Source organism: Oryctolagus cuniculus, chromosome 16, assembly GCF_964237555.1.
Source record: "Oryctolagus cuniculus chromosome 16, mOryCun1.1, whole genome shotgun sequence".
Lineage (NCBI taxonomy): Eukaryota > Metazoa > Chordata > Mammalia > Lagomorpha > Leporidae > Oryctolagus > Oryctolagus cuniculus.
The window spans coordinates 66871940-66898186 of NC_091447.1; the positions used below are offsets into that span (position 1 = coordinate 66871940).

General features: G+C 62.2%; 1 protein-coding gene across 4 annotated transcripts; it reads right to left on the minus strand.

Moving 5' to 3' along the window:
- Positions 1–2477: 2477 nt before the first annotated feature.
- On the minus strand, positions 2478–24989 carry SLC44A2 (solute carrier family 44 member 2 (CTL2 blood group)). 4 transcript variants are annotated; one of them, XM_070059140.1, is made up of 22 exons: positions 24849–24989; positions 12232–12280; positions 10668–10741; positions 10455–10539; positions 9793–9877; positions 9375–9485; positions 9227–9287; positions 9001–9124; positions 8815–8898; positions 8612–8724; positions 7022–7153; positions 6841–6940; positions 6668–6760; positions 6403–6493; positions 5905–6167; positions 5742–5836; positions 5118–5221; positions 4965–5038; positions 4687–4757; positions 4463–4551; positions 3788–3872; positions 2478–3198 (listed from the first exon to the last, which is right to left on the minus strand). In XM_070059140.1, exons 1-22 carry the CDS (start codon positions 24877–24879, stop codon positions 3092–3094), a joined length of 2121 nt encoding a protein of 706 aa, XP_069915241.1. In that variant the 5' UTR covers positions 24880–24989; the 3' UTR covers positions 2478–3091. The 4 variants fall into 4 exon arrangements, with proteins under 4 accessions (XP_069915241.1, XP_051694061.2, XP_051694060.2 ...); XM_051838101.2 differs by lacking the exon at positions 24849–24989 and adding an exon at positions 12729–12872; XM_051838100.2 differs by lacking the exon at positions 2478–3198 and adding an exon at positions 3260–3517.
- Positions 24990–26247: the final 1258 nt, after the last annotated feature.

Genomic DNA, 26247 nt, shown 5'->3' on the forward strand with positions numbered 1-26247 from the left:
TCAGTCCCTGTGGGTGATCTGTCCATCCCACACCTATGCTGTTCCTTAGCCTCGCCTCCCACAAGCTCCGCCCACCTCTGTCCCACACTGGGATCAGCAGCCAGAGCTAGGCTGGAACCCAGGAGCTCGGGTGGAGGAGGGTGTCTTAACCAGTTGGCTGAATGCCTCTTCCGATTGTTCATTTAAAATATTTTGTATTCATTTATTTTAGAGAGAAAGTGACAGGGAAAGAAAGACCTTCTATCTGTTGGTTCACTCCCCCAATGGCCACAACAGCCATGGCCGAAGCCATCCAGGTCACCCACGCGGGTGGCAGGAGCCCACTCCCTCAGGCCATCATCCACTGCCTTCCCAGGCGCACTAGCAGGGAGCTGGATGGAAGTGGAGCAGCCGGGACTAGAACTCTGATATGGAAAGCCACAGTCACAAGTGGCAGCTTGAACCACGGCACCACAATGCCAGCCCCAGATAATTAATTTCTAATTTTGGCTTATTCCAAAGAGAGGGAGGGAGAGGACTCTCTATGCACTGGTTCACTCCTCAAATGTCTACAGCAACCAGGGCGAGGTCAGGTCGGGGACGGGAGCTGGACACACCACCAGGGTCTCCCGTGTGGCAGGGACCATCAGCTGCTGCCCCCGAGGGCATGCGTCAGGAGGTGCAGGGAATAGCGGGATGCTGGTGCTGGGACACAGTGGGTAAAGCCGCCACTGGTCGTGCCGGCCTCCCACTGTTCCACTTCCGATCCAGCTCCTGCTAACGTGCCTGGGAAAGCAATGGAATATTGCACAAGTGCTTGGACCCCTGCTACCCACGTGGGAGGCCAGGATGGAGCTCCTGGGTTCCGCCTGGCCCAGCCCTGAGTTTTGTGGCCGTTTGGGGAGTGAACCAGAGGATGGAAGCTCGCTCTTTTGCTCTGCCTTTCAAATAAGTAAAAAAGTTTTAAGAATAGATAGACATTTTGCGGGGCGCCGGATTCTGTCCCGGTTGCCCCCCTTCCAGGCCAGCTCTCTGCTGTGGCCAGGGAGTGCAGTGGAGGATGGTCCAAGTGCTTGGGCCCTGCACCCCATGGGAGACCAGGAAAAAGCACCTGGCTCCTGCCATCGGATCAGTGCGGTGCGCCGGCCGCGGCGGCCATTGGAGGGTGAACCAACGGCAAAGGAAGACCTTTCTCTCTGTCTCTCTCTCTCACTGTCCACTCTGCCTGTCAAAAATAAAAAATAGACATTTTGCATTTATTTGAAAGGCACAGAGCTCTGGTCTGCTGGTTCACTTCCCAAATGCCTGCAACCATGGGACGTGGGGAGGGGTGGAGAAGAGCCAGGAATTCATTCCTGGTCTCCCACGTGGGTGGCAGGGAAACCACGGACTTGAGCCACGGCTGCTGCCTCCCAGGGTGCACTAGGGGAATGCCGGGAGTCAGGAACCAGAGGCGCCATTCAAATCCAGCCACTCCTGTGTGGGCCCTGGCGTCTTAACGCAGTCACATTGAGCGCAACCCGGGAAACCTACCTGGAGCGGGCAAGAAGCAGCCGGGACCCCCTCAGATCCTTTTGGTTTCTTTGCACCCTGGCCTGGGCCCGTTGAGCTTTTGCTGCCAACAGCCCACCCCTCAAGCCTGCACACTCAGGGCACCAGAATTGCCTGGAGGTTCGAACTGCAGGTGCCAGACCACATCGCGGGATCAGCCCACGGCGCCCCCTGCTGTCTGTCGCCAGGAACTGCGTCCTCGCCTGGCTTCCCGCTCCCAGCGGAGCCTCTAATACTTATTCATTCAGTCCGTCATTGATTTCTCTCTGACAAGTAGACAGAGAGACGGACAGGGAGAGCTCCCCAAACACTGGTTCATTTCCAAAACGCTCACGCCGCCTGCAGCTGGGCCAGGTCTCCCTCCCAGGCGAGCAGCAGAGATGGAAGGGCTGGAGCCCTGTCCCCTGCGGGCCCGACTGCTCCACGGCTGGTGCTCACGGGCCTGGGACAGCAGCGGAAGACGGCCCGAGGGCGTGCCTGCCCCCCTGCCACCTGCGAGGGAGGCCTGCGTGCAGATCCAGGCTTCCGGCTTCGACCGGACCCAGCCCTGGTTTCGGGCATTTGAGGGGGGAACCAGCAGGTGGAAGATCTCTCTGTCATTCAAATAAATCATTTAGAATCCTAAAAAAAAAAAAAAAAAAAAAAAAAAAAAGACGACTCCTCTAGGAGAGGGAGCGGCGGCGATGATGACGGCCGCCGGCAGCAGGGGGCAGCAGCGAGCTATGGGCAGCGAAGCCGATCCCAAGCTCTGGGTCCTTGGGTGCATAGCCGGCGGGCGGGCGGGCAGGTGTCCGAGGCTGGGCAGGCCGCTGCCGCCGCCATGGGCCTCCAGGGCCCAGAGTCGAACAAGCACCGGCTGGGGGAAGCCGAGCCGGCCTCTGCTGGAGACCACGGGCCAACAGACAGACGGTGGGCTTCCCGTGCCCCCTGCAAACACGCCAGGCCCCGACCTGTACAATAGGCACTTTATTACCGCGTGGGGGTGGGGCGCGGGAGGGTGCGGACGCGGGCCGGGACATGGGAGATTCTCCCTCTGCAGGGTCCTGGGGCTGTAGGCGTGACCGTGAAATCGGGGGGCCGGGAGGGGGAGGGCGCGAGATGTGGCCGGCAGAAGGGGAGCAAGGCAGCTCCCCTAAGGTCAACAAGTTTGGCCAACAGACTCCTCCCCCCCGAAGAGCCACAGCGCCTGGTCAGCCCGGGGCACCTGCCCACCCCCGGGTCCTCTCCACTGGCACTGGGCCCAAAGCCTCCGGCCAGGAGACCCAGGGGGCGCGCCCTCCCAGCCCGGCGCAGGGGACGCATGAAGGCACTCCTCGGCGGCCCCTCCCGCTGTCCAGACGGACGGAGTAGAACCTAACACCTGGACGGCCATGTCCATCGCCACCATCGCCATCACCATCGTCATCGTCGGACTTCCGGCCGCCCAGCCCCGGGGAGGGTGCCCGGCCGGGGGGAGTCCTGGCTGCTCCCGGCCCCCAGTGTCCAGTCCCTGTCCCTCCGCGCGGTGGTGATGCGGGGCCGCGGGGCCGGGCCGGGGGCCGCGGGCTGCAGGCGGGCGCCTCTAGGACTCGGCCGGCTTCTTGTTGGTCTTGTTCAAGAGCTTCTTGAGGGTGGAAGACATGAAGTACGGCCTTTCCGCCGAGCCGTCATTGCGCTCCAGGTCCTCCACTGCGGAGACAGTGGCGGCGTGAGGCGCGGCCGTGGGCGCGGGGCCGTGGGCCGCCCCTCGGGAGCTGTGGGGCGCGGCCGTGGGGCGCGGGGCCGCCCATCGGGGGGCCGGGGTGAAGGAAGCCGGGCCAGGCGGGCTCGGCAGCGCCCCCGCGGGACCCCCACGCGCGCGCCCGGCATGCACTCCGCGCGCGCTACTCCGCGTCCGCGCGCGCGCGCCCGCCCTCCTCGGCACTCCCCTGCCACAGGACGTCTCTGAGCTCGGGCGACATGAAGTAGGGTCGCTCCTGCGAGCCGTCATTCCTCTCAAGGTCCTCACCTGGGCCCCCCAGGCACGGGCGGGGGCGGAGACGGTGATGGGGGGCGGGGCGGGTGATGGGGGGGTGCGGGGGGGGGGAGCCGGCGGGCGTGGGAGAGAGGCGGAGAGGAGACACACACGGACAGACGGAGAGACCAGAGTTAGTGGCAGCCCCTGCCCAAGCCGAGGACAAGAACGCAGGACCGGGGTCTGGGGTCAGGGGTGGGGGGAGCAGAAGGAGAAGCCGCGTGGGGGGGGGCAGTCGGGGGCCCGGGCCGAGGGGTCACTCACAGAAGCAGAGGAACAGCGTGTCCACACACATGCCGTAGACGCTGAAGAAGCCGTGGGCGATCAGGTAGGAGCCGACAATGACCGTCTGTGCGTGCGCCGGGTGCAGGTGCAGGTGCAGGTGCAGGGGGCGGGGCCGGGGAGAGAGAGGGGCAAGGCGGTTTCTGCCCCAGCTCCGGCCACATCGCCCCACCCCGGCTGGCATCTGGCCACTCCTCTCTGATAAACGCCCCTCCCCGCCAGCTCCACCCTGGCTCCTGCCTGTCGCTGGCTGGCCGGGCTGCATCTGTACAACCCCAGGCTCTTTGCATGGGCCTTATAGACTGTTGACTCCAGCTAGTGAGCCATGGAGAGATTAAACACGTCCAGAGTCACTCATCAGGGAACCAGCAAACAGAGGAACAGAGATAAGACCCGGGCACTCAGGCCTGCGCTCAGATCCGCGGCCGATGCCTGCCTCCTGCCAGGCTCCTGCCCCAGGGCCTTTGCACGTGCTGGTCCCTGGGGCCTGAACACTGCCTTCCTTGCCAGGGGCCATGGTGAAGCTACCTGGAGGCCCAGCCAGGTTCTCCATCACTCCTGATTAACGTGCTCTAAGGGGGCGGCCCACTCCCACTCTCCAGTGCAGCCCCTCCCCCTCCCTCCCCAGACCCCTCATCCAGCACCGCTGGTCCTCACCAGGATGGGGACCCAGTAGTAGTTGAGAGGGGGTGCCGTGTCCTGCACGATCCGGATGCGGTGGGTGAAGAAGAAGAAAGCCAGGATTCCTGTAGGGGAGACGGGAGGGGAGAGTGAGGGTCCCGGCGGGGGAGAGCTACTCTGGCAGAGATGGACGGGGAGAGGGGGGTGGGGGTCCCTGCAGGCGCTGGCCAGCCCCGCCCAGCCGGGTGGGCGCTACTCACCCACGCTGCCCACGATCAGGAGTTTGCCCAGCAGGAAGAGGAAGTCGGTGACTTTGTCCAGGACGGCCACTCTGTGGGGGCAGCGGGGGCAGCATGAGCTGGTGCGCGGGGCTGGGGGGCCCGGGGGTCCTGGGAGCGGGGCTGAGGGTCCTGGGGGGCGGGGGGCCCCTGCGGGTCCGGGGGGCAGGGCTGGCGGTCCTGTGGGGGATGGGGGCCCCTGGTCCCGGGGTCCTAGTCCTCGGGGGTCTGGGGGCCCCTGGGGGCGGGGTCTCCCTCACCGGATGATGTTCCGCATGAGGAGGAAGAAGGCGTTCCGGGCCGACGTGCAGAAGTTGGTGCCGTAGATGGCGATCTGGGGGGAGCGGGCGGGGAGTGGGATGAGGCTCCCCCCACCCCGCAGGGCTCCCGGGCCGGGCCCCGCGCCCACTCACCATGATGTAGGCGTTCCTGTTGAGGAACTTGATGAATTTCTCCAGGCACCAGAAGCAGCACTTGAGACAAGTCATGAGGAACTTGGCAAACTTGTTCTGTGCGGCTGCGAAGGAAAGTGGAGGCAGTGACGGGTCAGCGGGGTCCGGCCTCCCTGTGCGCACGCGCGGGACCTCCCCCCACCAACAGGGAGCCAATCAGTGAAGCCGTTCAGCCCGGCCACCAAGACAGGAACCAATCAAAAGCCACACTGCTGCCCCGGTCAGCCCTCCCAAACAGAGGCCAATCCTGGTGCCTCATTGGCCCCTCCCCCAAAGTACAACCAATCCCAGCCCCGGAGATCTTTAGTAGCCCCGCTCTCATCCAGTATAAACATCCCAGCCCACCTGGCTCTTCTGGGAACCAATGGTAAACCAGGCGGTAAGAATTCCACCCAATGGGCTCTCAGCCCCGCCGCCATCACAGGAACCAATCACATAAACAGCTCAGTTCCCCTCCCCCCCGCAAAAACCAATCACGCTTCCACTCCTTTGGCCCCACCCACCCTGTTAGCAAGAACCAATCGCAGCCTGCCATTGAGCCCCGCCCTTACGGCAGGAGCCAATGCCAGCGTGCGCGGGCCGCACCTTTTAGACGCTGATCCAAGTACTCGAGGATCACTCGGATGATCTGCACGACGGCCAGGATGAGGGCGCCGAAGGCCAGGGAGCCAGTGTGGTACCTGCAGGGCACAGAGCGGTCAGCGCTCCGGCCGGGCCGCCGCCATCCCGCCCCTGCACCCCGACCCACCTGAGCGCCCGGCCGAAGGCAGAGAAGAGGGGGAAGGCGGGCAGGTCATCCGGCTTGCGCAGGGCCCAGTAGTAGGAGGCGAAGGCCCCGGCCAGGGTGACCTGGCCCAGCGCCAGCACGAAGTTGGCCAGCCAGAAAAACATGAAGGCGTTGAAGATCTGCAGGCCCAGCAGCGCCCGGTGGTAGCCGGACTCGCCCCCGTAGAAGGCGAACTGGCAGCGGGCGTTGGGGCACAGGCGGGACTCATTGGAGGAAGGGAAGATCTGCGGGCGGGGCGGGGCGCAGGGCAGAGTCAAGGCTGGGAGCTCAGGGCCGGCGCTGGGCCTCGGGGCAGGTGGGTCATGACCCTGCTGATGGGGACTCTTCCCTCCCAGCCCCTCCCACAGCCAGCACGGGGCATACAGCAGGCGCCCAATGGTTGTTGAATGAGGTTTCACGTGGTGCTGGGGACTGCCCGGGGCAAAAGCTACCGTGTCGCTCCCCAGGTGCCCCACCCACCTCAGGGTTACAGGTTCTCCCCACGAGCGGGCAGGCGACGTTGTCCTCATCGAAAACCTTATAGATGGCTTCGTTGGAAGTGGACAGGAAGCTGGAAGGTGGTTAAGGAGCCCAGGGCCTGGGGTTGGGGGCCACAGGGACTTATGGGAGAGGATCTATTCGCCCGCCCCTCATACACCCCTCCCCAAGCTGCAGGTCCCTGCCAGGCAGGTTTGACCTTGGACCTTTCCTCAGAGGTCAAGTTCAGGCATCTGGAAGTGGATACACCGCAGTGCTGGCCCAGTAGGCGATGCAAAGACAGAGCAGGAAGAAGGTGACCAGCGGGTACAGCAAGGAGCACATGACGGATCCCACAGCCCTGCGGGGGACCCGACGTGGGCATCAGGGCCTGAGCGGCCACAGGGCTGGCCCCGCCGGCCCTGGCGGCCCCGGCCCCACCTGCTGGCTTCTTTGATGAGCGCGATGGCGATGAGGATCCTCTTCCGGAGAAAGATGAGCAGGAGGATGATAATTACTTCCAGGATGCTGAGGATAATCACTGCGGGGGGCAGAGAGAGGCTGAGCCGACGGCCGGCAAGGCCCGCGGGGTGCGGGGTGCGAGGCGCGGGGCGCGACTCACTGAAAGCCATCCAGGTCTGCCGCAGGTGCAGGTACACGCGGAGGTCCGTCTGGAAGCCGAGGTCCACCAGGGAGATGTCAGAGCCGGCCTCGCCGCGCAGCCGCGAGTACTCCATGTAGCAGTGGAATATGCCTGCCCAGGGAGGAGTGTGGAGGCCACACCTCCGCTCAGCCTCTCCCTGGGCCTTGCACAGCAAGTGCGACTCCCAGCTGCCCGGGGGACGGAGGCAACACCTGTGCTTTGCGCCTGTCCCAGGGCCTTCGCACCTGCTGTACTCCATGCAAGGAACAGTCTCTCCCTCTGGCTCATCCCTTTCACTTGCCAAAGCCCACTGGGGTCCGGGTCTCCATCTGGGTGTCCCACGTGGGTGGCAGGGACCCCAGGTATTTGAGAAATCACCTGCTGCCTCCCGACGTGTGCATTAGCAAGAAGCTGGCATCAGAAGCGGAGCCGCGACTCAAAGCCACGCGACACGGGCTGGCCTGCGCCAAGCGCCTGTGCCCCACACTCTGACATCTCGTCCCCACCCTCGCTCTGATATCTGTTTCCGGCTCCGCTTCCCCATACCTCCACGAGGGCGAGGATTTGTCCTGGCTCGCTCACTGCGTTCAACCCAGAGCATAAAGAATTTCCCAGGGCGCTGGCTGCACAGGTGAATGAGTGAGGGAGCAGGTGCCAAGGCCTCCGCCAGGTGGTGCTGTCTGGGCTGGGACAGCGCCTCCCAACCGGCAGGTGCCCCGGGCGTTACCCCTGCAGCGGCTCTGGACTACAGACTTCTGCCGCTTTGTGTAAAATAAGACCACAGACTACCGATAAAGGACAAAAATCAAGTCACTTAAAATACCGAAACCCGGACAGGCGCTGGGCGCGGAGGTGAAGTTGCCGCTTGGGACCCTTGCATCACATGTTGGAGGGCCTGGGTTCGAGTCCCAGCTCTGCTTCCTATAAAGCCCCCTGCGCGTGCGCATCCTGAGGTCCCTGCTGGGGTCCCTGCCGTCCATGCGGGAGACCCAGATGGAGCATCTGGCTCCTGGCTTTGGCCTGGCCCAGCCCTGGCTGTTGTGGGTATTTGGGGAGTGAACCAGTAGGTGGAAGCTCACTCGCTCACTCTCCACGCCCCCTCCTTTTCAAACAAAATGAAAATCAGTAAACACTGAAGTTCCACCACCCATAACCCCATGGACACTTTGTGTCCATAGATCAGTTGGAGGCGTTACTTTTCTCTCTGGGAAGTTCAAATGCACAATCCGAGTATGCAGAACTGGCTCCCAGGCATCCTCTCAGGGGCCCACGGAGCCGAGCTAAGCAGGCCCTGCGCAATCCCACCCTCCCACGATCTCCTTCGCATTAACTAGCAAACACTCATTCTACCCATTTTGCAGAGGAGGGAACTGAGGTGCACGGTGCAGCTTAGTCGCTTGCCCGAGAGCACAGGGCTAGGAACTGGCAGGATTTGAGCCCCAACACTGAGACGACATCCCCACAAAGGCGCCGAGACCACGCAATCGCCCAGGGTGCGGACCTCCCCAGGCACTGCCTGGCCCAAGGGCTGAGGGCATTGGGGGCGGGGACAGGGAGCAGGCAACCTACCGTAGCCTAGCACCAAAATCACCATGACGACCATCACCCAGACCATAATGCCAGCCAGGAAGCGCAGCAGGGTGATGAACAGGAGGCTGAGCACCATGGCGATGACCAGGCCTCTGTGGGCGGGGGGGACAGGGAACCGAGGCATGGGTGGGCCGCCGGGCAGCCAGGGGAGCCCCCCCACCCCCACCGGCGCCATTGCTCACATGACAATCCAGTACCACGACACGGTGTAATCCTCAAAAATCCGCATGGCCAGCTGCCGCGCCTCTAGCACCCCGTTGGCTTTCCTGGGGGACCGTAGGCGGGACTCAGGAAAGACCCCCAGCCCCCACCACCCTGGGGGATGCTCTGTCCCACCCCAGAAAGCAGCCACCGGCCCCCAGCCTCACTTGGCGCCTTCCACCAGCTCCGTGATGTTTTTCCGCGCGCCGCTTCCATCCTCGTAGGTCGTCTGGTTGCCCACCATGAGGACCCCCTTCTGGGCGTGGATGGCTGGGAAGCACCTCCGGGCCACTGCAGGGAGCAGAGGGGTGGGGACCCATCAGGCTCCACCCACCAGCAGGTGCACCCCCCTGCATACCGCCCCGCCCCCTTGCCACAGGGTGATGGACTCACAGGGCTTGCTGGGGAAGAGCACCGCGGGACAGTCGCCATCACGGAGCACCTCGGCCACACCCTGGGGACACAGCGGCTTGAGTACCCCCCCACCCAGGCGGGCAGCCCTCCTCAGCCCTCTGCTGGCCCCAGGGCAGCTCCCACTCACCTTATTGCCTTGGAAGCCAGGCACACAGAACTGCTTGTAGTACTCGAAGTCGCGGGAGTTCTGGGCGTTGAGGTAGGTGAGGTAGCGGTCTGGGCACTTTTCCACGCAGATCTAGGAGGGAGGAGAGGCGGGGCGGGGGCGGGGTCAGGACAGAAGCCCGGCCCCCACGGGCACCAAGGGGCGGGAGGGAGCAGGTGCAGAAACCGGAGAGGCGGGGCGGGGGCAGGGCAGGGGCGGGGGCAGGACAGAAGCCCCGCCCCCACGGGTACCAAGGGGCTGGAGCCAGCGCGTGCAGACACCCGGAGAGGCGGGGCGGGGGCAGGACAGGGGCGGGGTCAGGACAGAAGCCCCGCCCCCACAGGCACCTGTGGGCGCGAGGGACAGGGTGCAGACCCCGGGAGAGGCGGGGACCAGTCACCTGGGGGGTGGGACACTGGAATTCCAACAGGACCAGGGGGCTGGCACACTTCACAATGTTGAAATAAAACAGGAAGGGTTTGTTCCTGTGGTTGGAGAAGGGAAAATGGAAGCTGTCGCCACTTTCTAAGCCCCTACAGAGAACTTCTTAGCTACAGTGACAACCCGGGCGGCCACGCCACTTCCAAGCCAGCGCCCTGCTCATGCGCCCGGCAAGGCAGCGGAAGACGGACTGAACGCCTGGGTCCCTGCCACCCCCACCGGACACCTGGATGGAGGTCCCGACTCCTGGCCCAGCCGCGGCCATCTGGGGAGTGAACCAGCGGATGGAAGACCTCTCTTTGTCTGTCTCTCTGCAAACACTTTTTTGCCACTATTCTCCAAATATTTAGCGGCACAAGTAACCGCTAGTGGCACTGACATCGCATCAGCCATTATAGACCTAGAGATGAGTGGGTGTGCGCCGGCTCCCAGCAGCCACCACGCCGGGCCACAGAAGAGACTGGAGCCTCCGAGGATTCTGGGACCCACAAGAGCCGTGGATACTGAAGACACCCATACTTGGTGGTAGCTGGAGGTGGGACAGCCCAGAACCTTCTCCCCGGGCCTGCGACGCCCTCTGCCCACTGCGCCCCCGCCCCCACCCCAAGGAGTTGCACTCACGCGTTTCTTGTGCCCTTCTGCCCGCAGAATTGGCCGCGGCTGTCGGTGGGGTAGACCACCTTGCGGGGGTCGCCGTGGGTCCAAGCTGTGGAGGGATCCCAGGGTGTGGAAACGCTGCCCCAGAGGCTACGGCGGCCACCTCCCACCCCAGTCCCCACCCCCAACCCCACAGCCAGCTCTGGAGCCCAGGTCCCGCCCCCAGCCACTCCTCACCTATGATGCCCACTGCCACGTAGCCCACAATGGCCAGGAGGAGAGCCACACAGCAGATGACATCCGTGCAGCCCCTGGTGGGCAGGGAGGCAGCATTGGGACAGCGTCAGCGACCCAGGGCCCCCTCGCCCTCCGTCTACACAGTGCGTTTTTACTGGACACATTTTCCTGAGTAGTTTGAGCATTGTGCCAAAGGACACACACATTTTTAAATGTTCACATTAAATGCGGCATCCCACAAGGGCGCCGGTTCGAGTCCCCACTGCTCCACTTCCGATCCAGCTCCCTGCTCATGCGTCTGGGAAGGCAACAGAGCATGGCCCGAGTGCTTGGGCCCCTGCACCCATGTGGGAGACCTGGAAGAAGCTCCTGGCTCCCGAATGTTGGCTGCCATTTGTATAGTGAACAGCAGGTGGAAGACCTTTTTCTCTCTCTCTCTGTAACTCTACCTTTCTTTTTCTTTTTTTATTTGACAGGTAGAGTTATTGACACACAGAGAGAGAGAGAGAGAGACAGAGAGAAAGGTCTTCCTTCCCTTGGTTCACTCCCCAAATGGCCACTAAGGCAGGCGCTGCGCCGATCCGAAGCCAGGAGCCAGGTGCTCCATCCGGGTCTCCCATGCGGGTGCAGGGCCCAAGCACTTGGGCCATCCTCCACTGCCCTCCGGGGCCACAGCAGAGAGCTGGACTGGAAGAGGAGCAACCGGGACTAGAACCAGTGCCCATATGGGATGCTGGTGCCGCAGGCGGAGGATTAACCAAGTGAGCCATGGCGCCAGCCCCTACCTTTCAAATAAACAAATAAATCTTGCAAATGAAAAAGAACCTGATGAAGGGGGCCCTGTCCCGGAGCAGACTCCGACGGAGCTCAGTTCTCCACGTCGTTACCAGCGATAGCTTTCAGGGTTCTTGTGGAAACCGGCTTTATGAGAATTTGATGGAATAGGGGCGTGCCAAAAGCTAAAACCACACAGGAGCGGAGACCCCCCCCCCCCCGCCCAGCTCTGCGACACGCTCGGTTCCGATGCTCGGCCAGGCAGGTCGCCCGCATTTGCCACTTGAAAATAAAGCAGGCCTTGTGCATGTTTGTCCGTGTGTACAAGGTTTCGTGGCGAAGTCCTCTCCCCCGAATGAAGACTTTTGGCAACAAAGAGCCGTACACACCGAGAGAAAATTTCCTATTCCCAAACTCCCTCCCCAAATGACCGCACCAACGCCTGGCCAAGCAGAACCACCTCCGGCTGTTAAAAATCTTTGCTAATGGGGAAATTCGTCCTGGAGCTGGGGGAGGCTTCCAGCAAGCCTCCTCTGTTTTTTTTCTAGAGCTCTGAGCACTTTCTGTTAAATCGGCATTGCTGGCTCCATAACGGATCTGCTGCGGCTCCGTGCTTAGGTTCCCAATCCAGGTGGAAGGAACTTTTTTTTTTTTTTTTTTTGGGTATCTTAAGGAAGCGAATCCTTTTATCAAGTGGCGAAAATTTGTCACCAGCTTGTTGTTGGCCACCTGACGGGGAGGGACAAGTGGCCGCGGAACCCCGCCCCCTGCCGGGTCCCCAGGCTCTTACCTGTTGTAGATGGGCCCCTTGAAGGTGGGGTCGTACTTCTGAGGGGTCCCTGAAAGACAGGACGGTGAAGCCAATGAGGCTGAAGGGAGCAAGGGCCTGAAGACCCTTGGCCGAGATGCCCCCAGGGGTGTCAGCCCTAGCAGGAGTGAAATCCGGAAACCTTGTTCAATCCTCCCACACCCAAGCCCCCAGGCAGGGCAGACCCTGGGCACAGAGGGGCCCACGGCCAGGGCCGGCAGACTCCCTGGAAGAGGCGGCACCAGGAGCCTCGGTGGACAGGGACGAGCCGCCCCCCTGACCCCGGCAGGAGTGCTGGGGAGGGGGCTCCAGGCCCAGATCGCTCGGGCGAGCCCGTCTTCGGGGAGAGCTGGGCGGCGGGGGGCTTGGGCAGGAGACGGATGAGGAGGGGGCTGCAGGCGCCCCGCAGTTCCGATGCCCGCTTCCGCACCGCGGGCCTCCCGCCGCCCGCTCGGCCCCGGGCGGGGGGCGCTGCCTACCGTGCTTCCCGTAGTAATGCAGCCGCTCGCCCCCCATCCCTGCGCGCCGGGCCCCGACGGCGCCCGCCTGCCCCGCGCCCTTCGCTGCCCGCGGCTCGGGACGCGCAGGCGGCGCGAGCGAGGCACGGACTGAGCCTTTGCAGACGGCTCCGCCCAGCCCGGAGCCGGGCGGGGCGGCCCAGACCGGTCAGACCGGCCCGCGCCCGGGGGGAGCCGGAGGGAGGGGCGGCGGGGCCGGAGCGAGGGGCCGGGCGGGCCGGCAGCTGCTCCCGCCACTCTCCGGCCGCCCGATTTAGCCCGCCCCGCCCCGCCTGCGCCTGCCCAGCCCCCACCGGGAGCTCTGGGGCTGCACCCGGGGGTCCCAGGCCCGCCCCCCCTCCCCGCCCTGGAAGGGCCCCCTTCCTGCCCATCCTCCGGGCAGGAAGACTGAGGCCCGCCGGGCACCTGTGCGGGGGATTGCGGGCAAAGCACGATTTGAGAGAGAGAGAGACCGCGCGAGCGAGCTGCCTTCCGCCGGTCCACTTCCCCGATGGCCAGGGCTGGGCCAGGCGGAAGCCAGGAGCCAGGAGCGCAGCCCAAGTCTCCCCCGTGGGAGGCAGGGACCAGATCCTGCAGCCATCGCTGCTGCCCCCCAGGGCTTGCTAGGAGCCCCCCTGGAATCAGTACTGGAGCTGGGGCTCGAACCCCGGGCCCTCCCTTGGGCCACACACGAATCCACCACGTTTTGAAAAACAAATAAATTCCTGACTGTTACACCTGGGAAGAGTCCACCAAAAAAAAAAAAAAAATTCCGAGTCTCAAATTTCTCTTGAATACAAGCAAAAGGAGTCCAGCCTGGCTGGAATTGTCCCCTGCGGGGGACACAGACCAGAACACTCCGCCGTCCTGAATCCTGAGGTCACTGTTTACCGGCACAATCTCACATTGAGCTCCTTACTGGACGCAGGACCAGGGCTGGCCCCCAGGGAGCTGGAATCCCGCAGGGGGTGGGGGTGGGGGCCGCCCTGGGTTCTGTTCCTCCTTTTGCTGGCTGAATGGGAGGACCCCTGCCAGTGCTGTGCTTTCCTGAGACCGGTTTCTCACCTGTGAAATGGAGATGAGGACCAAAAAAAAACCCAGAACCCACGTTGTGGCACAGCGGGTTAAGCCACTGCCTGGGATGCCGGCATCCCATAGGAGCACAGGTTCGAATCCCGGCTGCTCCACTTCCAACCCGGCTCCTTGCTAATGCGCCTGGGAAAGCCACAGCAGACGGGCCAAGGACTCCGGTCCCCTGCATCCACGGGAGAAACAGGGTGAAGCTCCTGGCTCCCAGCTTCTGCCAGGCCCAGGGCTAGGCATTGCGGCCATCTGGGGAGTGAACCAGCGGATGGAAGACCTCTCTCCCTCTCTCTCTCTCCCTCTCTCTGTTCCTCCCTCTCTGTATCTCTGTCTTTCCAATAAATAAATAAATCTTAAAAAAAAAAAAAAAAGAAGATAGAAAGCCCCACTTAGTCTTAAAGGCAAGGCACAGGAGGCCAGGGGACATACAGCGGCATAGAGGGGTCTTGGCAAAGCTGGTGGAAAGAAACTTTGCATGGATTTCAAAACGCTTTTGCATCCAAATGGACTGATTTAATTCCATTTCCAGAAGCAGTTTGAAGTCCCCTTTGATTCATACGCATGGGGGTGCCCAGTAGGTGCGGGAGGGTGGGAGGGTGCCCAGTAGGCACGGGGGTGCCCAGCTGGTCCCAGGCACAGTCATCAGCGATGTATACCATCGGCTGTGTGTGCACTGCCAGCTGCACACCCGCCAGCCACCCGTGCACCGCCTGTATACTCCCCGGAATCCCTTGTCTGTGTCTTGCCCGCAGCCCTCAGCGGCCAGCTGTATACCTCAGGCCACAGCTGACTTTTCTCTGAGGCTCCTTTGGGAAGCTTGCGGGAAAGGAGTTGATTCATGGCGGCCACATACAGTCGGTGTCTAATCATTCTAACTGCTGTCTCAGAGTCGGCACTGCTGGGCGGGACTCTGGTCACCAACTGGTCCCTACAGAAGTTGTCCCAGCTTGGGAGGCCCTGCCTGACCCCGCCTGAACCCCTCCTCCTCCCCTGGCCGTGGACTTGAGCAAACAGGCGAGTCGCAAGGCTCCCGGCCATGGGCCATGGCCTTGGGTGACCAGAACTCCCAACAAACCCTGTGGGTTGGGGCTGGCGGGGCCAGCTAGTCCTGCCCCACCTGGGCCCAGCGGTGCACGGGGTGGGGGGTGGGGGAACGACCTGGTCCCAAGCCACAAGCCTCGTCTGTCCCCAGCTCTACTCGGGCCCTTGGAGAGGCGCAGGGACAGAGAGAAGACAGCAGGCACTGGGCACAGGGGTTAAGATGCTGCCTGGGGCATCCACACCCGCATCAGAGCGCCTGGTTCAAGTCCCCCATCTGCTTCCGAGCCAGCTCCCTGCGCATGCGCACCTTGCGGGCTCAGTACTTGGGTCCCTGGTGCCCACGTGGGAGACGCAGATGGAGCTCCTGGCTCCTGACTTTGGCCTGGCCCAGCCCTAGCTGGAAATCTCTCTCCATTTCTCTCTCTCTCTCCCCACCCCCTCACTCTCTGCCTTTCAGATAAAACGAAAAATAAATAGTGAGGCCGGTGCTGTGGCACAGTGGGTTAAGCCACCGCCTGCAGCACCGCCATCCCATATATGGGTGTCGGTTCCAGTCCCGGCTGCTCCACTTCCGATCCAGCTTCCTGCTAATGCGCCTGGGAAAGCAGCGGAAGATGGGCCAAGTGCTCGGGCCCCTGCACCTGCGTGGGAGACCCGCATGGAGCTCCTGGCTCCTGGCTCTGTCACTCTGCCTTTCAAATAGATATTTAAGAAAAAAAAAAAAAAAGACAGCATTTGTTGAATGAATAACCACACCACGTACAGAGAGCTGACCCTGAGCACCAACACACACCTTGGAGTTCCCACGTGCTCACGCTCCAAAACTTCATTTGCAAAGCTCTGGCTCAGAATCCTGGAAAGCGCCCAGAGGTCAGGGCGCAGAGGAGAACGAACTTCACCCTCCCCCCCCGCCAACCCACAGCAAAACAAATTCCCCGTGGCTTAATCACGCGAGTCTCTCAAACCCCTAAACTATGACAAGTATGAGCGAGGAGACAGGACTCCAATCAGCCACCTGATAGGAGGAGAGATGGAGAGCCGGAAGTCTCCGGTGCCAGCCAGCGGGGGTGGGGTGGGGGTGGGGTGGATGGGGAGCGCTCACTCCCTTCCAGATCCTTCTCATCATCCGCCCACTCGACACTGAGACCCAGGGGCAGGAAGCCGTGGGCCCGTCACCCTGGTGACAGGTCGCCACGGCAGGTGTCACGGGTACATGGGAACCATCGAGGGTGCTAGACGGGGGTGGGGGGGGTGGGGGGTAGGGTGGGGTGGGGCCAGGCTGGGAACCGGAAGTCCTGAGGGGAATCTCAGCTCTCAGATTGCTGAAACCGTGGGTGTGCCGGCTGGGCCGGGATGAACCCTCGCGACCGCGGCCTAAGACAGAGCTAAAATGCAAAGGGGGCGCCCGCGCCGGGCTTGGCTGGTGGCCCGGCCTGGCAGGCTCGCATCCTCTGAGCGCTCACATTAGCTCCCATTAAGCTGAGCAGGGTGCGGCCGAGCCCCAACCAGCGCTAATGGTTTCTGATCACGGAGTGTGGTCCAAACCCCGCGGGAACCGGCAGCAAGGCTGCAGAGAGGATGGGAGCTCCGGGCCCAGGCGGCCTCCCCAAGCGGAGCACGGCGGCCTTCCCGGAGGAGGCACATCCAGTGGTCACCCCACTTCCCAGCTGCAGCAGCTGAGGTCCGGGCAGGCGTCGAACACCCACAGCCCCCCGTGACTGGCAGTGGTGGAGTCGGCCGTCTCGCTCCCGAGCCAGCATCTGTATCCGTTTCCTGTGACTCCTATAACAAAAGGCCGGCGGCGTGGTGGCTTCCAAGAACACAAATCTACTATGGGGGTCAGAGGTCCCACGTGGGGGCCGGCGCGGGGACGCAGCAGATGAAGCCGCCGCCTGTGATGCCGGCATTCTGCATGGGCACCGGGTTCGAGTCCTGGCAGCTCCACTTCCAATCCACTCCCTGCGGATGCGCCTGGGAGAGCGGTGGAAGATGGCCCATGTGCTGGGGCCCCTGCACCTGTGTGGGAGACCCGGATGGAGCTCCTGGCTTCAGGCTGACCCAGCCCTGGCCATTGTGGCCATCTGGGGAGTGAACCAGTGCATGGAAGATTCTCTCTCTCTCTCTCTCTAACTGTATCAAATAAATAAATTAATTAATCTTAGGAAAAAAAAAAAAAGTCCCACCTGCATCTCGCTGGGCTACAACCAAGATGCTGGCAAGAGTCTCCGAGGCTCTTTTCTAGAACCTTCTGAAATTCCAGGGGGGAACAGAGCCCTGCAGCCGCCTCCCCCACCTTGAAAGCCAGCTGTCGCACGAAGCCTGTCTCTCCCTGAGTCCCCTGCCCCCCTCTGGTGCTGGCAGGGTCCCCGGGGCTGCTGGCCCGCCTGGATCACAAAGATTCATCTCCTGTCTCACAGTGGAACCAGATTCTGGAAGTCATCATGCGGCCATCTTTGTGGGTGCCCTGTCTCTGCCCTAAACACCTGGGCCAGGGGGCTACAAACCCCCCGCCCTCCTGCCCGCGGGGCCTCCCTGGCCCACCAGCTGTCTGCAGATGACTCAGAGCGACCTTCATGTTCTGTTATTATTTGAGAGAGTGAGCGAGAGCGCTCCCAGGAGTTGGTTCACTCCCCCAGATGCCTGCTCCGGCCAGGACCAGGCTGGATGCCAAGAACCCAATCCCAGGCTCCCACGCTGCGTGGCTGTGTGGCCTAGAGCCAGCAGGGAGCTGGAATCAGCAGCTGGAGCTGCGGCGCCAGCCCAGGCCCTCTGGCGTGGGATGTGCGGGTCGTAAGTGCTTGTGGCTTAGGGGGTTTGCCCCCGGCTGCTCCACTTCCGATCCGGCTCCCTGCAGACGACCTGGGAAAGCAGCGGAAGATGACCTAAGCCCTTGGGCCCCTGGACCCATGTGGGAGACCCGGAAGAAGCACCTGGCTCCTGGCTTCGGATTGGGCCAGCTCCAGCCATTGTGGCCATCTGGGGAGCGAACCAGCAGATGGAAGACCTCTCTCTCTCTCTCTCACTCTCACTCTGACTTTCCAATACATAAATAAATCTTTTAACAAATGGTTTGTCCCCAGTCTTTACATTTTTTTTTTTTTTGACAGGCAGAGTGGACAGTGAGAGAGAGACAGAGAGAAAGGTCTTCCCTTGCCGTTGGTTCACCCTCCAATGGCCGCCGCAGCTGGCGCGCTGCGGCCGGCGCACCGCGCTGATCCGATGGCAGGAGCCAGGAGCCAGGTGCTTCTCCTGGTCTCCCATGGGGTGCAGGGCCCAAGCACCTGGGCCATCCTCCGCTGCACTCCCTGGCCACAGCAGAGAGCTGGCCTGGAAGAGGGGCAACCGGGACAGAATCCGGCACCCCGACCGGGACTAGAACCTGGTGTGCCGGCGCCGCAAGGCGGAGGATTAGCCTAGTGAGCCGCGGCGCCGGCCGATTTATTAATTTTTTTAAGATTTCTTAATGAGGCTGGCACTGTGGCATCATAGGCTAAGCCGCTACCTGCGGCGCTGGCACTCCCTGTGGGCACCACTTCGAATCCCAGCTGCTCCACTTCCAATTCGGCTCCCAGCTAATGCACCTGGGAAAGCAGCAGCAGGTGACCCCAAGTGCTTGGGCCCCTGCACCCACGCGGGAGACCCGGATGCAACTCCTGGCTCCCGGCGTCCACCTGATCCAGCCCCTGGCTCTTGTTATGGTCATTCGGGGAGTGAACAAGTGGATGAAAGATCTCTCTGTCTCTCCTTCTCTCTCTGTAACTCTGCCTTGGAAATAAATAATAAATGTACTTATTTATTCGAAAGGCAGACATAGAGAGAGCGAGGGAGAGGGAGAGGTCTTCCTCCCGCTGTTCACTTTCCAAATGCCTGCAACAGCCAGGGGGCTGGGCGAGGCCGAAGCCAGGAGCCAGGAGCTGCACCCAGGGATACGCAGGCGGCAGGCTGTGGCTTAACCTCTGTGCCCCAATGCCCCCGGGGGTTCACAGCTGCCCGAGGGGCCGGGCAGAGCTCCTGAGCTTCTAGGATGCTGTCCCAGGCACCTGTTCCCTCTCTCCTGTCCCTCGGAGATGGAACCTGACACCCGTCATCTCTCAGGGGCTGCTGTGGGTGTTGAGTGAGCCCAGGGCTCCTGGGTCCAAACTGAGTCTGCGCGGGGAGAACCAAAGAGAATGGAAATCGCCCCCCACCCCCACCCCCGCCGCCCCGGGCTGTGCAGAGGCGGGGCCTGGAGGGGGTGGGGGCCTGAGAGGGAGCCAGGCAGGGAGCGGGCAGAGGGCGCAGGTGCACCAGGACCACCTGGGGTCCTGCCAGCGAGAAGCCTCCACCTGCGACGCCTGCATCCCACCTGGGCGCTGGTTCCAGTCCCGCCTGCTCCACTTCCGGCCCAGCTCCCTGCTCATGCGCACCCTGGGAGGCAGTGGACCATGGCCCAAGTGCTGGGGCCCCTGCAGTCTTGTGGGAGGCCAGGCCCGGACGGAGCTCCAGGCTCCTGGCTTCGGCCTGACCCAGCCCTGTTTGTTGGGGCCATTTGGGGAGTGGACCAGTCGTGGAAGAGTCAGTCAGTCTCTCTCTCTCTCTCTCTCTCTGCCTTTCAAATAATTAAGTAGCTCTTAGGAGAGAGAGAAAAAAAAGGCCATTGCCACTTGCAGGCCCTTGACCTTGGACCTGAGCCGTGAACCAAAACAAAACTGCTCTCCTCCATAGTCCCCAGTCTGTGCATTGTGCTATTGGCTACAGAAGACCGAGCCACGGGGACAGGCGGTGCCGGCGGCTGGCGACTGGGGGCCCTTGGACCAGGGCAGGAAGGCCAGCCCGCCCGCCCCCGCCCCGCTGGGTGCTGGGCGTGCAGATAAGGACCGGACACAGGCTGCCCAGTCACAATGCTGGGGCCAGGACAGCAAGTGCCACCCAGCCCGCGCAGCTTCCGGCCGGGAGCCAAGTCCCCAAGGACTGCAGCCACCCGCTCCGGCCCCGCCCAGCACACAGCCAGCTGCTGTCCTGCTGTTCCCAGCTGAGAAAGAGGGAGGACTGGCGGGGGGTGGGGGGAGAGATTGATTGCTCAGCCTCTGGCTCATCCCCTAAATGCCCACAGCAGCCAGGGCTGGGTCAGACCCGAGCCAGGAGCCGGGGTCTCCATCCCCGTCCCCGAGTGGGCGGCAGTGGCCACCACCTGCCGTGTCCCAGGTGCGCCTCAGCAGGGAGCTGGGTGAGAACCACGGGGCAGCCGGGACTCGAACCGGGCCCTCCAGGGTGGGATGTGATGTCCCCCGCCAGGAGTGGCTCCACCCGCTCTGAGCGCGGATGGCACAATAAAGAAACTGGGACACAGCTACGCTTTGTGACTTGCCTGAGGTCACGGGGCCCCGTGGGAACTGAAACTGAACCCGGGTAACCCCCAGGAACTGGGCGCTGGCCACGGGCCTCGCACTCTACCAAGCACTGAGTCCCCACAGTGGCCCCAAGCGGGAGCCTGGGGCCCACGCTCGCTGCATTTTATTTATTTATTTATCTTGCCACAACAGTCCCATGTGAGCGCCGGTTCAAGTCCCGGCTGCTCCACTTCCAATCCAGCTCCCTGCTGATGCGCCTGGGAAAGCAGCGGAGGATGGCGCAAGTGCTGGAGCCCCTGCAGCCTCGTGGGAGACCAGGGCGGAGTTCTTGGCTGCTGGCTTTGGTCTGGCCCAGCCCTAATTATTGTGGGCACTTGCAGAGGGAACCAGCCCGTGGTTGACCTCTCACTCTCTCTGCCTTTCAAGTAAATGAAAATAAATAAGCAAAGATTTAAAAAATAGGAAGGATATCTGTTTAGTAGGAGGGAAGGGTTAGGCTGAGCAAGGCTGGGGGGCCTCTCACCAGCTTCACTCTTCCGCCCTTCCAGACACAGCGACAGTACAAGGGGACTTGGAGAAGTTCCTGGGACGTGGGAGACCCGATGGAGTGCCTGGCTCCTGGCTTCGGATCCGCTCAGTTCCGGCTGTTGTGGCCATTTGGGGAGTGAACCAGCGGATGGAAGACCCCTCCCTCTCTCTCTCCCTTTCAAATAAATCAATCTTTTAAAAAACTGAATCGGAGAGACAGAGACACAGAGAGACAGAGCGAGATCTGTCCTCCACAAGCTTCGATCCCAGAAGCCCACAATGGCCAGGGCTTGGCCAGGAGCCAGGAGCTCCATCCAGGTCTCCCATGTGGGTGCAGGGGCCCAAGGACTTGGGCCATCCCCCACTGCTTTCCCAGGCGCATCAGCAGAGAGCTGGATCGGAAGTGGAGCAGCCGGGACTCGAACCAGCGCCCATATGGGACGCCACCGCTGCAGGCAGCAGCTTAGCCTACTCTCAACGGCCCCTAAACTTGTCTTTTGATTCCTTTGTGCGTGACTTTTTTTTTTTAAGTCTGCAGGGCACAGACCCAGGCTTCACCTCCTCCATGCGTCTGGGTCTCCCTGCTCTGGGACGGGTCCTTCTTTCCCCGCTGTGCTGTGTCACAGAGTGGCCCGGTGGCACCCGGTGACCCGCCAGCAGGGACACTCAGCCTCCCACCGCCGTGGGAACCACACCGTACAAACTTCCCCTTCCAGTAAGCCCCGCCCCGCCGAGGAGAGCTTTAAAAAGCTACAAATACCACACAGCAACGGGGCAATAGAGGGGAGGGGCTGGAAACAGACTTCTTGGCCGGATTAACCTCTGGGTAAGGACAGCCAGGCAAGGGCTTCTAGAAGGTTCTTTCACATGGAAGACTAAACTTCTCTGTGTAGTAGAAGGCTTATTTTTAGTTTTTAGCTTCCCTACTCCAACCGAGAGAATATATGAATGTTGTTATATAAGGGTTTCAAGGCGTATGTATTATTTTTAACTTTGCAGCGGAGAGGTTCTATTGACACAGACTCACAGAACACAAGGTGGGTTCAGTGTGGCTTCTGGGCGCCTGTGTGAGGGCTGAGTGCAGTGGCACAGCGGGTTAAGCCTCCGCCCATGGCGCTGGCATTCCTCATGGGCGCCGGTTCGAGTCCCGACCGCTCAGCATCCAATCCAGCTCCCCGCTAATGTGCTTGGGAAAGCGGCGGAAGATGGCCCAAGTGCCTGGGCCCCTGCACCCACGTGGGAGACCCGGATGGAGCTCCTGGCTCCTGGCTTTAGCCTGGCCCAGCTCTGGCTGTTGCAGCCATTTGGGGAGTGAACCAGCAGATGGAAGACCTCTGTCTCTGTCTCTCTCTGTGTCTCTGCCTTCCAAATAAACAAAAGCAAATAATTCTGTCTGTGGTCACCGGGGAAGGGACACAGGAGAAGTCTCTGGAAATCTCCTACCAAGCCTCTGAACATCCGGGTTAAAGGTGAGTGGTGGTGCCGTCCCCGGATGTCTGTTATCATCCGGGAGCGATTCTCAGCCAACGGCCGGGCACGACGGTGGGCGCAGCAGTGACACAGAGCGCGCCTCCTCCCGGGCACCAGCGGCTCTTAGTCACATATGTCTTTAAACATTTATTTATGCATTTATTTGCAAGGCAGAGAGAGCTAGAGAAACAGCTATCTTCCATCTGCTGGGTCACTACCCAAATGCCAGCAACAGCCATGGCTGGGCCAGGCCAAAGCCAGGAGCCCGGAGCTCCACCCGGGTCTCCCACGTCAACACTGGCTCCTTCTGAGAGGCCCGCCTTGGGTTGGTCCCATTGTGTGACTGTCCCAGAGTGTGGCTGGCTATGACATCACCAGGGGGGTCGCTCTCTTCCGGGATCTTCTTTGTCTCTCACTGTGCAGCGCACAGACAGCCACAGTCAGGTATAACCCCGGTGAAAAACCCGCCACCACCTAGCGAGGTCATAACCACGGCACGGGGCGGCCGTGACGTCACCGCCCTGATGACATCACAGCCGTGGTGACGTCACACCACACCACCTGGCTCACACGCCCGCGGTCATGTGAGCGTGCAGCGTGCCCAGGGGCCCGGCTGTTCCGCTTCCGGTTCAGCTCCCTGCAATGCGCCTGGGAAGGCAGAGGGCAATAGCCCAAGTCCTTGGGCCCCTGGCGGCCACACGGGAGACCTGGAGGCAGCTCCAGGCTCCTGGTTCAGTCCTGGCCATTGCAGCCATTTGGAGAGTGAGTCAGTGGATGGAGGATCTCTCTGTGTCTCTGTCTATCTCTCCCTCCCCCTCTCTCTGTCACTCTTTCAACTAAATAAGATACATCTTTATTTTAAGAAAATCCACAATGCAAGCAGTCAATCCAGGTGGTCCCTCTGGAGGAGGTGAGGGTCTGGCTGCAGGACACGAGAGAGAAGTGTCCACCTCACACTGACCCAGGGGCTCAGAGAGAGAAATAATGAAGCAATTGTGTGGTTTGTTTGCTGTCCCTCCAGCTCAGAACACGCTTCCCTCAGACCTCACCCTCCAGCCCTTACTCACCTAAATTAACCCCTCAGGCTTCTCCTACCAATGTCCTATTTTTCTGCTCTACAGCCTCAAGCAAACCTACAATCACTGGTTTTATTTGCTTGTCGACTCCCCCACTCCCCCTGGGCAATTTTTCTGCCTTGTTCACAGCCAACTTCCCAGGGTCTGGGCCTCTGCCTGGACAGGGGGCCCAGCACGCCCCCCACCCCCGCCCAGGTCTTGGGGCTCAGGCCGGACCTGGGAGGGTGTGCACGGTGCCATTCAGGCCAGGGCGCGCTGGATCGGGGTCCACTCTCCCCGCCACCCCCACCCCAGGCAGACCTCATGGGCGACCAAAGAGCTGGCAGAGGCTGCCCCCTCGGCAGCAGGGCTTGGCCGGGCCCTCAGGCTGAGATGCCCACAGCACCTTCTGCCGGCCACACCCAAGGGACCCAGGGCTGAAGCCAGAACCAACAGGCAGGGAGCCTCTCCGGGAGCTCCGGGCTGGCATTTCTAGGGGGTGGCCATGCCAGGCGCCTTGGCCGGCCTCAGCCTTGGCCGGCCTGGGGACGGCAGACCCCAGGGGCCTCCCCCATCTGTCTCTCTCAGCAGCGCCCCTAGGCCCCGTCCCTTGGTGGGGGAAGGAGCCAGGCTGCTCCCCTACTTGTTTGTCTGATTCTGTGACCAATTTCCGGCCCCTTCCCCAAGGCCAGGAAGTGGCTGATCTCACAAGCAGAGGAGCAGCTGAGACCCTGCCACCATCCCCCCAAGGCAGTTTGGGGGCTGGAGCTCCGTTGGCCCCCTGTGGACCCAAAATGCAGAACAGAAACTGAGACTGGCACCCCCCATCCCCTGCAGCTGCTGGCGCCCCACCAACCCTGGGCTGGGGAGGGGGCCACAGCCCAGGCAGGCTCCCCTCCGGCTCTCAGAGGTGCACAGCAGGGCGTGCCAGTTAAGGGGCCCCCTGGAAATGGGGGGTGGGCACCCCCAACCCCTGGCAAGGAGGAGGGAAAGTTTCTCAATTGTTTCCGGCTTCCTTCCTCCCCTGGCGCCTGGTTTCCTACCTTACGGGGCTGCAGGCCAGACCTGGCGGGAGGGGGCTCCCACCTTGGTCTGTCCGGTCCTGCCTCGGTTTCCCCATCTGGCTCAAAGCCCTACACGGTTACTTCTGGGGCATGGGGGCAGGGGTGGGGTGGGGGGAGACATCTGGGTAAGAGAAAGCAGTGGACAAAGGGGAGTCCCGAAGACGAGGGGGACTTGGGGAGGCCGGAGCTCTGTCGCCGCCCTGCACCTAAATCGCCAGGCCTCCCCTCCCCCGCGCGTGCCATCTGAGCTGCCCAGATAACGGGACCTCCCCGGGCGGAGCATGCGCCGTGCGCCCCGGCTCCAAAGCCCAAGGGGTTTGAGCCAGGGCTCCCAGGAGGCGACGCGGGGCGACCGGGCTGGAGCACGGGACCGGGGCTGGGCGCCGCGCGGGATGGAGCGGCCGGAGGGCGGAGAGGGCCTGCGGCTGCGCGCGGCGAGGGTGTCGGAGGTCTCCCAGGTCCCCCCTCGCCCTCCGACGCCACCCCCTAACTTGGCAGAGGCGACCCCCGCGGTCGCATGCAGCTTCCTACCGTAGGCTCCGTCCTTCCGCTCGTCCTCCATGGCCGCGGCGGGCGGGGTGGGGAGTCCGGGCCAGCGAGACCCCAGCCCGGGCGGGCGGGAGGCTCCGCGGGCTGCAGCGCGCCCCGCCCCGGGCCCGGGCTCGCCCCGCCCGCGCGCCCCGCCCCGCGCGCCTCCGACCAACGGCGGCCCCGAGCGGGCGGGGGGCGGGGCCGGGGGCGGGGCCTGCCCGGGAGGGGTGGGGCCTCCACCTTTGTTTCCCACCTCCGGGCTCTGGGGACCCTCCGGGTGGGAGGTCGCCCTGTTCTCCACCCCACCCCACCCACCCACCCACCCACCCCCGGGCACGGGAGTGCCCGCTGCATGGCTGCGGCCAGCCAGAGATGCGAGCGCTCTCCACGGGGTGGACAAGAATTTGGCTTCACCGCGGGCAGGCGTTTGGTGCCACGGTGAAGACGCCCACATCCCCGATCGGGCGTGCTGGGGTTCGAGTCCCAGCTATGCTCCCAATCCTCCCAGCTCCCTGTGCGTGCACACCCTGGGAGGCGGCAGGTGATGGCTCAAGTACTGGGGGTCCCTGCCCCCCAAGTAGGTGACCTGGCCTGGCCTGGCCTAGATAGGCTGTTGCGGGCATTTGGAGAGTGAACCAGCACATGGAAGATCTGCATCTGTCTGTATTTCCGTCTGTGTCTCTCAGCCTTTCAAATACAATAAAAACTGTAAAAGATGCTAAAGTTTAGGGCTGGTGCTGTGGCACAGTAGGTTAACCCACCGCTGGTGATGCCATATCCCATAGCAGAGTGCTGGTTCAAGTCCCAGCGGCTCGCTCCCAATCCAGGTCCCTACTAATGTGCTTGGGAAGCCAGTGGATAATGGCTCACGTACTAGGGCCCCTGCCACCCATGTGGGAGACCTGGATGGAGTTCCAGGCTCCTGGCTTTTTCCTGCCCCAGATATGGCTGTTGCAGTCATTTAAATGAATCTTTAAAAATGATAAACATTTTTAAGATTTATTTATTTGAAAGGCAGAGTTACAAAGGGAAGGAGGGAGAGAGAGAGATCTTCTACCCACTGGTTCACTCCCCAAATGGCCACAATGGCCAGGGCTGGGCCAGGCTGAAGCCAGAAGCCAGGAGCTTCATCCGGGGCTCCCACATGGGTGGCAGGGGCCCAAGCACTGTGGCCATCTTTTGCTGCTTTCCCAAGTGCATTAGCAGAGAGCTGGATCAGAAGTAGAGCAGCCAGGACTCGAACCAGCGCCCATGTGGGATGCCAGCACTGCATTGGTTTAACCCGCTAGGCCAACGACGCTGACCCCATTAATAATAAAGTTGAACATGAGGGTGTGGTCGCCAGAGAGAATACCATGCAACCAATGAAAAGAATGAATTCATCCTGGAGACCGAAATT